Source organism: Nicotiana tomentosiformis, chromosome 6 (genome assembly GCF_000390325.3).
Source record: "Nicotiana tomentosiformis chromosome 6, ASM39032v3, whole genome shotgun sequence".
Lineage (NCBI taxonomy): Eukaryota > Viridiplantae > Streptophyta > Magnoliopsida > Solanales > Solanaceae > Nicotiana > Nicotiana tomentosiformis.
Window position 1 is genome coordinate 142,374,745 of NC_090817.1, and position 16,978 is coordinate 142,391,722.

A 16,978-nucleotide genomic window follows, 5' to 3' on the forward strand; every position below is an offset into this window, starting at 1 on the left:
CGATTTCACCCCAACCCTCGTACTCGAAGTCAAAAATGAACTGTTGAAATTAGGTACATCATCAGGGGTATGGATCCTTTTTACGGACGGGGCTTCGAATGTAAAAAGGTCCGGGCTGGGCATAGTTTTGAAACCACCCATGGGTAGCACTATTAGGCAATCTATTAAAACTATCAGGTTGACTAATAACGAGGCCGAGTATGAAGCCATAATTGTAGGTCTCGAGCTAGCTAGACACTTGGGAGCAGAAGTCATTGAAGCCAATTGCGACTCCTTGCTGGTGGTGAGTCAAGTAAACAAAACCTTCGAAGTTCGAGAAGGTAGAATGCAAAGGTATTTAGATAAAATGCTTGTCACTTTGCACCATTTCAAACGATGGACTTTACGGCATGTACCAAGGGAACAGAATAATGAGGCCGATGCACTTGCGAATTTGGGGTCGTCGGTCGAGATAGATGATTTGGGCTCGGGGAATGTTGTTCAACTTTTGAGATCGATAATTGAAGAAGGTCATGCCGAAATAAATTCTATAAGCTTAACCTGGGATTGGAGAAACAAGTATATTGAATACTTGAAGAGCGGAAAACTCTCATCGGACACTAAAGATTCCAGAACCCTACAGACTAAAGCTGCTCGATTCACGTTGGCTTCAGACAGAACGTTGTACCGAAGAACGTTCGATGGACTGTTGGCAGTATGCTTGGGTCCGGGAGATACCGATTATATCCTACGGGAAGTGCACGAGGGTACTTGCGGGAATCACTCTGGAGCCGATACATTAGTTCGAAAAATAATCAGAGCAGGGTATTATTGGATCGATATGGGCAAAGATGCGAAGGAATTTGTTCGTAAGTGTGACAAATGTCAAAGGTTTGCGCCGATGATCCACCAACCCGGAGAGCAACTCCACTCAGTCCTATCCCCATGGCCGTTCATGAAGTGGGGAATGGATATCGTCGGCCCTCTTCCATCGACCCCAGGTAAAGCCAAATTCATTTTATTTATGACTGACTATTTTTCTAAATGGGTTGAAGCGCAGGCATTCGAAAAAATAAGAGAGAAAGAAGTTATAGACTTTATTTGGGATCATATCATATGCTGATTCGGGATACCCGCCGAAATAGTGTGTGACAACGGAAAACAATTCGTTGGCAGCAAAGTAACGAGATTACTCGAAGACCACAAGATAAGAAGGATACTATCGACGCCATACCACCCCAGTAGGAATGGACAGGCCGAATCAACGAACAAAACTGTCATTCAAAACTTAAAGAAGAGGTTGAACGACGCTAAAGAGAAATGGAGAAAAATCCTGCCCGAAGTCCTTTGGGCATATCGGACGACGTCAAAATCCAGTACGGGGGTGACCCCATTCTCCTTAGTATATGGGTCTGAAGCATTGATACCAGTCGAAGTTGGTGAACCCAGTGCCAGATTTCGATTCGCGATGGAAGAATCAAATAACGAGGCCATAAATACCAGCCTCGAACTATCGGACGAAAGACGAGAAGCTGCTCTCGTCCAATTGGCCGCCCAAAAGCAGTGAATCAAAAAATATTATAACCGAAGAACCAAGCTCCGGCATTTCAAGCCTGGGGACTTAGTGTTAAGAAAAATTACCATCAATACCCGAAATTCGAACGAAGGAAAACTAAGACCGAATTGGGAAGGACCATATCAGGTGCTCGAGAACATCGGAAAGGGATCGTACAGGCTCGGCATTATAAACGACAAACAGCTATCAAACAGCTGGAATGTATCACATCTAAAATGGTACTATTGCTAAAGTACAACCTTTCCATATTAGTTTATATCTCAAAACTGACCCCTGCAGAAATCCGAACAAGGGCTAAGATGGATCTCTCACTTGAAAGCACGTGTTGCACTCTTTTTCCCTTAGACCGATTTTATCCCAAATAGGTTTTTCGGTAAAGTTTTTAATGAGGCAACCGTTGATCGTACAGCATTTACAACAATATCTGAGCTTCGCAAGGAAGTTATTTCACAACAACAGGGTTCCAATAGGAAAAATTGTAAGAGCCAAATGGTCGAAGCGAACCATGCTCATATAGATTAGCCCGAACCCAGGCGTGTAATAACGTGCGAAGAAAGTTCTCTTCTTTATCGGCTTATTATATCCAAGGAAAATTCCTCTATTTTGAGATTTATTATGCAATCAGAAAATAAACTCGACCATTACGCCTATAGGCTACACTACTTCGAGTTTGAATCATTCACTCGACTAAGCCTACGGGCTATTTTTATTTCGAGTTCGATCACACTCACTCGACCATTAAGCCTATGGGCTACTTTTATTTTGAGTTCGAGCTAACACTCACTCGACCATTATGCCTACGGGCTACATTACTTCGAGTCTGAATCATTCACTAGACTAAGCCTATGGGCTAATTTTATTTCGAGTTCGAGCACACTCACTCGACCATTAAGCCTACGGGCTACTTTTATTTTGAGTTCGAGCTAACACTCACTCGACCATTACGCCTACGAGCTACAGTTGTTCGAGTTTGAATCATTCACTCGACTAAGCCTACAGGCTATTTTTATTTCGAGTTCGAGCACACTCACTCGACCATTAAGCCTATAGGCTACTTTTATTTCGAGTTCGATCTAACACTCACTCCATTAAGCCTACAGGCTATTTTTATTTCGAGTTCGAGCAAACACTCACTCGACCATTACGCCTACAGGCTATGTTTCTTCAAGATCAAACCATTGACAACTAACAAGCCTAAATTTGATCCAATTTGGTCCAGTTGTTTAAATTATTGTGAAAACATTCATAAGGCGTGAGTAAAGTCCTCACAAGATAGGAAACAAAAATGGAAGCAATTCGGCAAAAAGGGAGATATGTCTATATACAAATTTATCTGAATTACAACATAAACACTAAGAACTAAACTTCTCGGTCAGGAGCAATCTCTTTTTTATAATCCCCCCTGTTTTCGGATCCACTCTCGCTCCCATCGTCATCGTCATCGCCATCAGAAACTAGAGCTTCAGCATCGGCTTCGAGATCTTTGGCCCTTTTTATCTCTTCAGCGAAATCGAAGCCACGAGCATGGACCTCCTCGAGAGTTTCCCTTCTGGATCGGCACTTAGCAAGTTCAGCGACCCAATGCACCCGAATATCGGCGGACTCGGCTGCCTTTCTTGCTTGGACTTGGGCAGCTTCAGTATCGGCCTTTGCCTTTTCGACATCGGATTCGGCCTTGGAAAGTACAGAGGCTAACCGAGCCTCAAGCTCCTCAATTCTTCTTGCTTGAACCAGGTCTTTATCCTTCATTTTCTGAAGTTGGGTTTCGGACGATGATAACTGGGCTCGAGCAGTCTCTTTTTTCGCAGCAAAGCGGTCCATACCTTCTTTCCACCGCAAAGACTCCATTCTTATCACATCGACCTCCTCACGAAGCTTCCCGATCATCTCGATTTTTTGTTACAGCTGTGAGACCGAAATGTTAGCTATCATTCCAGTATCAAGCCTATAGGCTTTCAAAAGTATCATTAACTGCTCAGACAAATCGGTCTGATCTCGATAAGCCTTGACCAGCTCAGCTCGGAGGTCTTTTATTTCATTTTCTCTCTGCCCTAGGGAAAGTCTAAGAGAGTTCCTCTCATCAGTAGCCCGTTGAAGGTCGGCCGCATATCGATGCAGCTCATTCTGGGACCAAGAACAATGTTCTCGATGAAACTGCCGCTGCCTACAAAGAAACAAGAAGCGGAGTTAACAAAAAACGAACATAAAGATAGTACCGACAAAATAATTTTAAAAGCTCACCTGATTCAAAGCTTGCCGCAATCCGTGAAAAAGATCTGATTCATCACTAGCACCGACAAAGTCCTCAATGCCAGTAAACAGGTCACAAAAGGGATCTTCTTCATCGTGAGGCCTGTTTAGATCAAGGGCTCCCAGAGCTTGAGCTTCCCGAATCACCCCTGCGGAAAAAGTGGGAAAGGTAAGCAAATCCTCGATTGATGCTGCCCCAAATGAATCGCCTGGAGCGTCCTCCTCGGTTCGAAGGGGTTCGAGGGCCTCTACGATCATATCCTCAGCCGGTTGACTCCAATGAGATGCGTCTTCGATATACGATAGTTCGGGGACTCTACCTGAATCCTTCTCCGGTATACCTTCAGTTTGAGGAAGAGCCTCATGGAGCATCATCGATCCAGCCGGCAATGCATCGGTGGTTCTCTTCGTTTGGACCGCCAGCACGGACTCATCGTTCTCTTCTTCTGCTTCTTCATCTTCATCCCTTAGATGCAGAACGGATTCCACGGTCAAAGGGATGACATTCGTGTTCGGCTCACGAGCCATCCTCTTCTTCGGTTTTGGATCTTCGGGAACCGAGGCTCTTTTCCTTTTATTTTCCTTCACCGGCTTTGGGACAGAGGCCGAAATTTCCTCCTCATTGGACAAGGGCCTCAAAACCGCGTCTTTACCCAAACCTGCATGTGGAAAACCTTAATAAAATATTTTGAAAACCACCTCGTTCGGATCATCAAAGAGTCCGAGAAATGAGCTTACCATGATTTTTGGCCTCCCACCGACCCTTTGACAAATCACGCCATGAGCGCTCGGCGTATGTGGAGGTCGAAACAAGGGCTCGTACCTAGTTCTTGAGATCGGGGATTGCTCCGGGCATCCAGGGAACCGCTACATCAAGAAGAAGGGGGAGTGTCGATGAGAGAATAAATGAAAGAAGAAAATAGAAGTAACACCAAGATCACACTTACGTTTCATATTCCACTCTCGGGAAAGGGCATCTTTTCAGTCGGGATCAGGTCCGAAGTCCTTACTCGAACGAACCTGCCCACCCAACCCCGGTCCCTGTCCTCATCAATACTCGAGAACGGAGCCTTGGTATCCCTACGCTGGAGTTTTATTAACCCCCTCGAAAAAGTCGAGGACGGTACAATCGGATAAGATGATCGAGGGTGAATGGCATCCCCTCAATCTTGCTCATAAAATATCGGATCAGGATAACGATCCGCCACAAAGAAGGATGGACCTGGCCTAGGGTTACTTGATATTGTCGACAGAAGTCAATAATAATAGAATCAAAGGGACCCAAAGTGAAAGGGTAAGTATACACATTCAAAAACAAGCTTTCACATAAGAAGTGATATCTTCGTCGGGCGTAGGAATTATTATTTCTTTCTCACCCCAATTGTAATCTTTCTTTAGCTGTTCGAGGTGCTTTTCGGTTATCGAACACATGTACCTCGATACAGGCTCACACCGGCCAGGGACCGATGAACCTTTATCGACCTTAAAATCTGAAGTAAGGACATATGCCCTAGGAACACACTCCTCAGGCCGTGGTTCTGCCGGTGTCTCATCGGCGGCACACTGTGAAGATGAAGCTTTCTCTTTCTGAGGAATGGTTTGCGATGTTTTCGCCATTTTAGAATTCAAAGGTGGGGAGTAGAAAAAAGGGACAAAGATTTGGTAGAATTGAAGAGGGATTTTTGCGGAAAGAAATCACAGATTTACTGGTAAGATGGAGAGTACGAAGAAGAACTTGGTAAATTTGGAAGATAGAAGATGTAAAAATGATAAAAGATAAAAGAAAGGGTTATTTATAGGTCCAAGCGATAGCGGCTCAATATCAACAGTGGCCGACCACCGCCTGACATGCGTTAAATGTCTTGAAAGACTAAACCGATGGGATAACTATCAGATGCATCATGGTCAAACCAGATGGAAACGACAGGATATAATCCGATCGAGCTGTTAAAAAATCATATCATTTCTCGCCACATTCTTTCTGAGAAACGAGGGGACTATCTGTATACGGTCAAAATAGGTTTCGGCCTTAGCACGTCCGATCGAGTTCAAATGATGATTTATCAAAGTGAGATCCTGAAGGTGGAGCAAACTATCCTTGAACTTAGGAAGGCTGATCCGTGTCAAGTTCGATATCATTACCAAGCTCGAATCAAAATCTACCATGCTGACAATCCAGAGACCAACCGACATTAACCTCGAATTAGTTCCGGGGCTCGAGCCAGGATAGGGCTCGAACCAAGATCATGAGTTCGAGCCGAAATCAAGCTCAAACCAAAATCGAGGGTTCTAAGCAAGATCTAGCTCACAGACAAAAGCCGTTGCAATCCCACTAGAGAGAATCTTGGCAGAAATTATGGAAAAGCTGACTTATCATGGGTCTCCCACTGAATGTTTATTTTATTATGCTTAGAGCCAAATCCCTCCACTATAAAAGGGCTTGGTTACTATATCTGTAGGACAAGTTTTTCAGGCTTACATTGTAATAAAAGTGCTATATTCTTCTACAGTAAAGAATTATTCATTCAGATTTCTTACATTGATTCTATTTGTTGAATCCTAAGATTCTTTGTTCCTGACAACTTTACCTATTTCGGATTCTCTCTAATCTGTATTTACATTTCTATTGATCCTTACATTTTGTATCAAGTTATGCCACATATCCTCTGAACTGCATATAAATTCAACTCTATCCATTTTTCGGGTAAACATGGTTTTATGTATTATGTGTTATTACTTCTTCTTTTTTTTGTAAATATGGTATATTACTTAATTAAAATAGAACAAATTCAGTATAAAATATTTAGTTGATTTAAAAGTCCTAAATATTAGAAAAATTATTAAATGACTATGTCATAAATATTAGGAAAATAATCAAATGACTATTTTGTCTAGTATGAACTCTATTTTAAAAGGGTAGAAAAGGCGAACGACATTTCGCTAAGGGCCTTCGTACTTTTAATATATAACTAGTTTCTGGATACGTGCATTGCACGTCTATCCCATATCAATCATTATGTAGCTTGTAACTAAATAAATAATATAATAACTATTAACTGCATACAAGTTTCAAAACATTTTGAGTTAAAAACATAACTTATAGTATACAAAATATTATTTGTAGTTATATTTTTATTATTTTATTAAGTACGTAAATGTTATTGGTTATATCTAATTTAATAATTTATTATAAAGGATGCTCCTCGTGATTATCTCTGTTGAAATCTAGTTGATCTTAACAACAACAACAACATAATATAATTTCACTAGTGGGGTCTGGGGAGGGTAGTGTGTACGCAGACCTTATCCTTACCCTGGGGTAGAGAGGCTGTTTCCGATAGACTCTCGGCTCCCTCCCTCCAAGAACTCTCCACCTTACTCTTGGGGTGACTCGAACTCACAACCTTTTGGTTGGAAGTGGAGGATGCTCACCACTAGAGCAACCCACTCTAGTTGATCTTAAATAAAAATAAAAAAAAAAGACCAGCCAACTATTGCTAGAAAAATTGTTCATCTTCCTTCTTCCCAAATATCTTCCGTCCCAATTTATGTGCTCTTTTAATATAAAGTACACTGCAATATTTGAATGAGAAAGTAAAATGATGAAACATGTTCACACAATATTTTCAGTAATACATAAAGATTATTTACACTAAAAAGCAAATGGTCTTCTAGACTTCTTAAGCTCTACCAAGATGAATAAAAGATAGGCCATGAACATCTTCTTCAAGAGCGTATTTCAGTTGCCCTAGTTTTGATAGATACTCATCTAATGTCGAGAAAGAACTACTAAAGACCTATGAATTTAGAAAAATCGCTGAGAATACTTGTTATCCTATAAAAAGTTATAAATTTTAAAGTTATTTCTCAAAGGTAAAATTAATTGTAATTGCCAAAGATGGATAGAAGAGATGACATGGTGAAGATAGCTAAGTAAAAAATTTTAAATTGTCCAAACTATCATTTGATAAATTCTCCAAATGCACATACAATACTAAAGAGAAGGCAAATATAAAATAAAATAGTAGCATTTGACTTTAACTCGTCTAAATCAGACTCCCTAATTGCAACATGTTAGTACTTAGCACCATGGATTTTGCTTTCCATAAAAGATCACAAAGTGCTTATGTGACTTTGGAGCACATCAATCTAAGTGCAAAAAAATCCAAACCAGCAAAAGGAAGAATTTCAAAATGTTAATGCCAAATTAATGGGAACGACTCCAACGAAAGAAGGCTATAAAGCCACAAGTTTATCTAAGCAATCATTGGCTTTTCCTATTCCTTTTTCACCCAGGTAACCTCTGCCCCTTCGTTCCCACTGTATTTCTTGTGTTTAAAATGAAATGAAACTATTAATTGCCACATTAATATTTCGTAATCTCCAACTGTAAATTCTTGACGGATACATTCTCAAACTTTGTACGTTGTACGTATTTTATTGTTGAATGAATTATTAATTACCATTAACATGATAAAGGATATTTATGATGAAATATTTTTACCTTTTTATACAATAGTTTAACTATAATAAGAAATTATTTATTTATTTACGAAGGGTATAAAAGTTCACTATTTTTTTATGAATATTTTAATAATTTAACTTTGACTTAGAGTTTTTCACTTATAATATAGTATTAAAATATAGTATATTGATAACACGCAGTAATACATTTCTTTCTCTCCTGTCCTGAGCCAATAGCTTTTCAATTCTGCGAAAATAGCAAAATTAGGGTTTTAATTCTAGTTCAAATTAGACGAAGCCGACGGTAAATTGCCAAGCCCTAATCCCTAATTTATTCTCTAAATTGATTATTGCTTCAGGAGCATTTTCAATTGGAGAGCAGACGAGATTCGTGCTCCGCAGAATCATAATTTACCTATTGGATTTCTCTCCGCTTGATCGAGTAAGCTCGTCCTCATAGTTAAGAATTTGAATTCTCTGTATAATGATATTACTCTTTAAATTCTGGGATCAAGATGTTCCATTGATATCAAATGTGTGAAATTACGAAATTTTGAGTACAAATTGTAATGCATCAATTGATTGTTTTTGTTTTTATTTTTTTGTGTTAACTGAAGTTAGTTGTTTTAACTGGTAATTATAATAACAACAACAATAACAACATGCCCAGTATAATCTCATAAGATAGCGTGTACGCAAACTTTACCCCTAACTCGCGGAGGTAGAGAGGTTGTTTCCGAAGACCCTCAGTTCAAGGACAAAATGGAAAGAAATAACATGTAGGAATATAGCTCTACGAAAAAAAAGAAAAAGAAAAAAGACTACAAGACTAATACTACTGCCACTAGGATGACAAAGGAATACACCCAGCTACCTCTAACCTTCTACCATAATCCTTGACCCCCATACCCTCCTATCTAGGATCATGTCCTCGGTAAGCTGAAGTTTCGTCATGTCTTGCCTAATCACCTCACCCCAATACTTCTTAGGCCTACCTCTACCTCTCTTCATGCCCACAACAACCAATCTCTCACAACTCCTCAGGGGGCATCAACGGCTCTCCTCTTCACATGCCCGTACCATCTTAACCTCACTTCATGCATCTTGTCCTCCACAGGGGCCATTCCTGACCCCTAGTAAATGGAGTTCAAAATTTCATATACAAGTTTATTGAGCTTATAATGTTTTGTTATTACTTTCTCTGGGTGTTTATTGCTGCTGGTGTTGTTAATTTATGTTTTCTTTTACTGTAAGTTGAGTTTTGGTTCTTTTCTTTTTCATTTTTATTGTTCAGTCTTGTCATTGGCAATGGTGAGAGGTCGAAAAGTTTTTTTATGTTGCATTTTTGAAGTAACTGTTTGGAAAAAAACTAGTCTATAGGCTGATTATACACTATTTATACGGAGATATTGTTCTTAAGGCTGTAGATAACATTGGACGTCATTATGCACTGTTTTTTGGGAGAATATCTTAATGTTGTATCATAGGACTAGTCTGAGTCCGTTTTATATTTCCTTATTATTTACTTCAATTTTCTTTCTGAACTCTGAAGTATCTGTGCAATGGTCCCATTAGAACACCCTATCCACTGGAGTGTAGAGGTAAAGAGATGGGATATGAATCGATCCCTCTGTCAGCCCATATACTAAGTTTTCTCTTCATTTGAGAAGATAAATGCTGTCTTTCTTTCTGGATTTAGTGTCGCTTTTGGCACCTTTTTTCTTTTATTCTTGGTATTCTGGTTTGATAAATAAGGTAGTTTTTCCAGAAAAAGATAGTGACAAGGTTTATGATCTCTATAACTACTTTCATTTTTACGCTGGTGGTATCATGGTGGCATTTCCAATTCTCTTCTCCAGTGCCATCTTGTTTGCATACTACTTTGAGTACATTGACCTTTGCTGTGCTAGACAGTTCTGGACTTTGTCTTACCTACCGATACTTTCCAGGAAATAATGCTCTACTCATGTACTGGGTGCTAATTGATGGATTCAGATAGCAAGAACTTCGGAAGAGGTGAGAATGTTGCAGTGTTGTACTGCAGGCCGTTGACCTTTTGTGTCTCTTATTGCATCCCTAGGTTTTGAATTGTGATTCAAGGTGAACCATGAATGTATTTTTTTGATTAATATTCTCCCTCAAGCTCCTGTTGGCCGATTAATTTGCTGTAGGGTTTGTAATCTTATTGCTCTTACTTACTTCAAGGAAGTAAAATTGTTGTTTTACTGGCAATGCTGACTTCTTCTGCTTACAGTGATACAATTGCTTTCATCTATTTAGTCATAAAGGTTGTGCTGCTTCTGTATCTTTGCTCTCTACATGTGAAGTAGTTATTTGTTGGAGAATGATTTTTGCAAGTGTGTTCCATGCCAGAAAGCAATATGGCCCATATGCGTTTTCCTGCAGATTTGGATTGTGTTAGTTGTTAGAATAATGCTCTGGGACTCTGACTTTACGGCGAAGTAGTCATTTCAAATTTGAGGTTCTTAAGAATTTATAGACTGTGGAAGAGTTTATACCTAAGCTTGTGAGGCAAAGCCTAAAAAAAGAGAAATACTCAGCATTAGTTGAATTTTTACATATTCAAGGTGTCAAATGAACATAATCTAGATAGCAGAGGAATTTATAGTATCGCCTACAGAGTGTAGTGGCAGGCTTTACTGTTGTATTACCAGAGACTGCAGATTGCATTTCAACCATTGTGGTTCTTTCTTGTTGCATATTCCTTCAAAGATATAGTTGGTTTCTAAAATTCCTTAGACTAATCTCTTGATATTTTGTTGAAGATTAAAAGAAACTGTCAAATTTCAGGCACTTGATCTTCTTTTTAGAATGTATTTGTGTTTAAGAATTATATCTATAGCTTATAACTGTTGTTGGTTTGGTCCAAATATATTTTTAGGGCCAAGAGAACTTACAGGTGCTCGTGACCTTATTAGTCATTTCAAGTTGTTGCCTCATTATGAGTTCTTCTGCAAGAGGTCACTTCCATTATCAATTTCAGATACACATTATCTTCACAATGTGGTTGGAGATAGAGAAATTAGGAAAGGGGAGGGGATGCAGTTGGATCAGCTCACACAGGACACTTCATTTTCGAGAGAGATAAAATCATGCATCCGGCCCTTTGACTTAGATGTCCTTAGAGAAGCCTTCCAACTACGTGAAACGGCTCCAGTCGATTTGTCTCCTGTAAGATATCTGCTTTTGAACTTTAGTGATTTAACTCCATCTATTAAGCTTCTTCTACGCAACCCTCTTATTCCTTTACCCTATTCCAAAAAACAAAAAAAGAAAAGAAAAAGCAACCCTCTTATTCCTTCACGATTTCTGAAGTTGGAGGTTTGAACTGGGTTTCCCTCAAATTTTTCGCTGAAATGTTAGTGTTTTGCCTATTACACTAGTTGCTGATCAATAGGTCTTTCATGGTGTTTGATAGTCTGAGAAAGGCATCCCTACTATAGCTGGAAAATCTAAAAGTGAGATGAAAGACAAGGAGAAGAAGCATAAAAAGCACAAGGATAAAGACAAGGAGAAGGACAAAGAGCACAAGAAGCACAAACATCGTCATAAAGATCGGAGTAAAGAGAAAAAGAAAGATAAAAGTGGCCACCATGACCCTGGTGCTGAGCATTCGAAGAAACACGAGAAGGTCTGCTGCTATCTAACCTCTAATGATTTGGCTCAAAAATGATGATTCTCATGGAACGCTGTTACTGTGAACATTTTCTTGGTTTTATATCCAGAAGTTTAGAAGACCAGTTCAAAGTAAAGCCAACATTTTCTTAACTGAATAGAATCTCTTAAAGCTGACGGAACTAGGATTCTGATCCATTGGCACAAGTTTGATCCATTCCTTTACTGTAAAATAGCCTCAAGTTCGAATTATCTGCAATCTAGTTAATGATATGTGGACTTCGTAATTTTTCTGTGTGAGAATTTGATTCTACTTTTTTTTTGAAGTTCTTGCCCTACTGGTGCTTAGCTATTGAGTTGCATTGTAAAAACCACCGTTGCTGGCTTCAACTCTTATTTGCAACATTTTGGAATTTGGCAATCAAAAAGTCACTCTTCAGTCTTCACAGGATTAAAAGGGATTAAAAAAAACTCACTGATTTTGATCTTTTTTATTATAATGATTTCAGAAAAGGAAGCATGACGAGGAGGATCTTAACGGTGTCCACAAACACAAGAAAAGCAAGGTAAACTCAAAAATATTGAATTATATTATATTTTTTCTTTACTATATTTGCAACCTCGTTTATTAAAAAAAAGTATATCTGAAAACCTTAAAATGTGATCTAAACTCATTGCATGTGCGATCTGATCCCTACACATACATTCACCTTTTACTAAAAGCTCCATCATCTTACATCCTGAAATGTTGCAGCACAAGAGCTCAAAGATTGATGAGATTGGTGCAATAAAAGTAGCCGTCTGAAATGTGCATGTGGTTCTATAATTTATGTTGTCCTCAGATTTCACAGTTGAAAATTTGGATGGTTCCTTTACTTACAATTGTGAAATATCAGAAGTTCATGTCCTGACATATCCCATTAATTGAAGAACTTTATGGTATGAGCTAGTGTTGCCATTTGTATCTTCATTTGAGTGAGGCTGTTCCGTGGAAGTCATGGCTGGTCGGATGAGTCGAACATTTCTGCCATTCATGAGTTCAGCCGGACAGTGTTGGTTTATTTACTTCAAGCTTTATTTTCCTTTTCTGAAAAGTCCACCTTGGGAAAAGAAGGCAGTGATAAAGGAGCAAGTGAGCAACATCTGCATGGCTAACAGATATTCCTGCCTCTTTTGGATATCAAATCAAGTTTTCTTCTCATCGAAGCGAAAGTGGAACCTATCTTATACTCCCTCTGCTTCTTGTTATTTGTTGTTTAATTTTGTGACACACCTATTGAGAAAACCATTATATAGCATTTATCATAAGTGGTATTTCACTAAAGCACCCTAATCTCTTCCTTAAATGAGTAATTAGTGACTATATGTCTTCTTGTAGTAGTAATGGTGGAATTGAAAATGGACCGGAAGCAGTAGTAATGACTGTATGTCTTCTTGGCTTTCTAAAATTACAAATATTTTGGGACAATTCCTTCCCTTCCCCCCCCCCCCCCATGGATCAACATTCAGTAACAAGGTAAAGGAAAGTCTATCTTGGTGCTTTTTAACATTTTAACATTAATGGAGAAGCTTGCGATTAGAGATTCATCTTCATCCAGCAAAAAGATGGACGAAATATGTGTTGATGGTGCCTTTTTATTTATTTATGAAGAATATGTGTTGAGGGTGCTTGGGTGCTCCCTCAAACTCCTTTCAATCAGTTGGATATGTGATCATGGAAGTGTTTTAGAATCGCTGTCCTTGACAATGTCTATCTGTGTCGTAAGATGAGCATAAGATGTAAACTTTTGCTATGATGTTCTGAATGTGCTCTGGAGAATAGAGGTGAAACTGGCCAAGGCTAGATGAAAAGGATGGGAGTTTAAGCCTTGCTGGAGCACAGGTGAATCAGTAAACAAGAAAAGCATCAGAAGCAATCAAATGATATGCCAAACACAGAGGTATAAATGTACTATTGTTGTTGTTTATTATTATTTTGGCACATTGAATTCAAGTAGTACATCATCATGTCCTTCATTTGCAATGTTTCTTGATCCAGTTGTCATATGTGTGTGCATAATATTAAACATTATCAGTTATGTGTCATTGAATCCTCTGACAAAGCTGTTTTTAAGCAAGTAAATGAAGTGGACCAGCTGAAGACTAATCTGGAATCAGTCCCAACTACTAATGGCTACTACCGATGGATTTTCAAAATATCTTTCTCCCATAGTATTTCTGTATATGCAGCACTCTGGGCTTTATAAGAAAGAGAATTTGTAAGGTTTTGTATTTATGTGTATAAAGGCTAAATAGGACATGTTTGAAGAGTATTCAATATCTGAATTTAGAACGATTTGCATTAGATGAAAGATGAGACGTTTATAAAAAAAACAAGCTTCCTCTTCAATCACTGCACCATTCTGAGTTTTCACCTTAAACCAGTTTCTGTAATGATCATCTGTTCCCGTGCAATTAATGATTTTAGAGTTTATTTTATTTATGACATATGGTGCTTGATGTTGAACACATGTTTTGCTTCGCCTGGAAGCACACTATTGGAATTTTTTTTGATTGTAATACACACTATTGGAAATTGAAAAGCTACTAGAAGCGCACTATAGGAAATTGTAAAGCTATTTTCGGTTTCTATATTAGGAAATATGCAAGTCCTTCGATCTTCTTATACTTATTCGATATATATTCTGTTATGGAATTGAACGATTCCTGTGGGCTGATGTTCCTTCACGAAGTAATTTTCCAATCCTAAATTTGGAGTTATGAAATGAAACATTGGTACTATATGGAACTATAATTTTCAGTGCAAGCAAGGCAATTGAAGAAGTAATAGGAAATGGGTAGTATCTGTAATCTTCTTCTGTTATTGGGAGTTTTACTACTTTCCGTCTTTGTCATGTATGATGTGCCATGTTTATTTGATGTATTGTTACTGCTGTTGATATCTTCTTGGTTATATCAAGGGAAAAAAAGACGAAAAACTATCTACTTGGCTATTTTAACCAAGAGCAGAGCTGATCATTATTTTACTGTCTGCATTATGCATAATAAATCATTTTTTTTCCATGCAGAATAGCCTCTGGACTAATTAAAGATTGACAAGAAGGTGTGGATTTACTGCAAGGTAGAAGGTCATGGAAAGAAACCTCCTTGTATCAGATATTAGGGCTTGCATATAATCGCCAATGACGGTGAGAACCTCGATTCTCGTCAGTCTTAACAACTTGATGCATGGTATTGTATTATTGTATGTAGTGCTCTGTTCTCTAGGCTTAGACTTGACTATTTGGAGCTTTGGCTAATAAGAAGAGAAGGTTGAAATTTGTGCTGGTCTGGGCTTCTGTCATTTGTCGTCTCCATTGAGCTTGAAGTTAACTCCTCGTCAGCATTAAGCATCCACAGACAAAGGGGGTATGTTAATAAGGATGTGGCTATATGTATTACATGACAAATTCTGATTGTTAGGAATGGAATTTCTTCTTGTATGTTACTAGGATTTTATGAGATGAAGTAACTCTCTCCTAGATGAAATATGAAACCAATGTCAATGTTTCATGCATTTATTTTAGCAGCATTGGGACTTCAAAGAGCTACATTAATGTTCCTAGTGATCAAGGTGTAAAGTTGTGACACTTCTGTTCAAACCCTGGACTAAAATATAGCCCTCCTGCAATGTATGACTTAGTTATAAAGTTGAACATTTGTTTAGTCAATTTTCATTATTATGAATTTCTGAATAATGAAAAGTCACTTCTTGAATCACCGAATATTCCTATTTTCCATTATACCAACCAATCCATTCGAAAGGTTAGAAATCAACAAAAGAAAAAGTAAGTGGACCTGACCTACAAGTTTATATAAATAGGCAAGGTAGATGTTTTAGGCTAAGCTTTAGGCACTTGCTATCAGCTTGACAATTGTCTGATTAGGTTTCATTATTTAATTGAGGTCATGTTTTGTAATGAAAGTGCTCCAGATCGGCTAAATCAACACACACGAAGAGTTTTGGATGCTTATTTTGCTACTCCATCTGTATGACTGAAAAAACATGGCTCTCCAGTTTGTGCCCTTTGACAAGAAAAAGGGAGAGTATTTGCTAGGTTCTGATTGGTAGGTATAAAGTCGTGTTTCTTATTGGCAATGTAAATGAACCTTTCAGATGAGCTTCATTAATCTTCAAGTTTTGAATTTCTTCTTGAGTGCTATGTGGAAAGACATCATATGTCAAGTTTTATGAAGATGGCAACTTTCAGAAGGTTTGAATAGTTCTAAACCCATGACTTTCTTTCAGCAGTGAGCTTATGAATTTAAGCTAGATAATGCTTTCCTTGTGCGGACAGAGAAGGTTCCGAATTTAACTGTTTCCAGAAGATTATGGCATCAGATGTAATTTGATGTGTCTTTCTGCATGATCATTCTAGGAGGGACTAGGGAGTAGCATCAACTTGGCTAAAATCTGATATTTAGTTGAACGAATGATACCATTGGTCCAGAATTTCATAATTGTGGTGGTTCTTTGTTTCTGTCAAAAACCAAAATTTGAGGAATGAATAATAATGAAAGGAGTGGTATTGTTGATGTAGGTGCGATGTATGTAATTTGGTATGTGCAGGTTAAGTAGGAAGCGAAAGCATCTGATGTTAGGCTGGAAGAGTATGTAGTGACAAGTGACATCTGGAATCCAAAATTATTTATGTCCGTTGGCACATTGCATGCATATATGGAGGAATCAAAATCATTGGCAATGTCGCAACAAAAATAAGACGTTTCTTGGTTTTTTGGCTTATAGATCCACTATACCAAAAATAGTGGGGGAAGTGCACAGATAATCACTTATTAGAGATGTCTTTACTTTTTAGTCACTGTTTTAAATGTATTTACTCTTTAGCCAGCGCTTAATAAATTTTTACCCGCCGGACAAAACTACCCCTGTGCTAGACATAGGTGGTGTAAATATTAAGGACATGGTGTCCTTAACTTCATGAATGTTGTGTAAATATTTAGGACAAAGTGTCATGTATTTGCACCTTCTGCTGCTAAACTTTAGGACATCATGTCCTTAACTTCATATGTGCA

At 38.4% G+C, this 16,978-nt stretch overlaps 1 protein-coding gene across 4 annotated transcripts; it reads left to right on the forward strand.

Annotated features, from left to right (window-relative positions):
* The first annotated feature begins 8,460 nt into the window (after positions 1–8,460).
* LOC104111631 (mediator of RNA polymerase II transcription subunit 19a-like) lies at positions 8,461–15,631 on the forward strand. Of its 4 annotated transcripts, XM_070177951.1 has the most exons (8): positions 8,461–8,711; positions 10,219–10,285; positions 11,172–11,461; positions 11,709–11,921; positions 12,415–12,471; positions 12,660–13,845; positions 14,974–15,093; positions 15,173–15,631. In XM_070177951.1, the coding sequence occupies exons 2-6, from the start codon at positions 10,255–10,257 to the stop codon at positions 12,708–12,710; spliced, it is 642 nt and encodes a 213-aa protein (XP_070034052.1). In that variant the 5' UTR covers positions 8,461–8,711; positions 10,219–10,254; the 3' UTR covers positions 12,711–13,845; positions 14,974–15,093; positions 15,173–15,631. The 4 variants fall into 4 exon arrangements, with proteins under 4 accessions (XP_070034052.1, XP_009619666.1, XP_070034053.1 ...); XM_009621371.4 differs by having other exon boundaries at positions 14,974–15,631; XM_070177952.1 differs by having other exon boundaries at positions 14,979–15,631.
* The last annotated feature ends 1,347 nt before the right edge of the window (positions 15,632–16,978 follow it).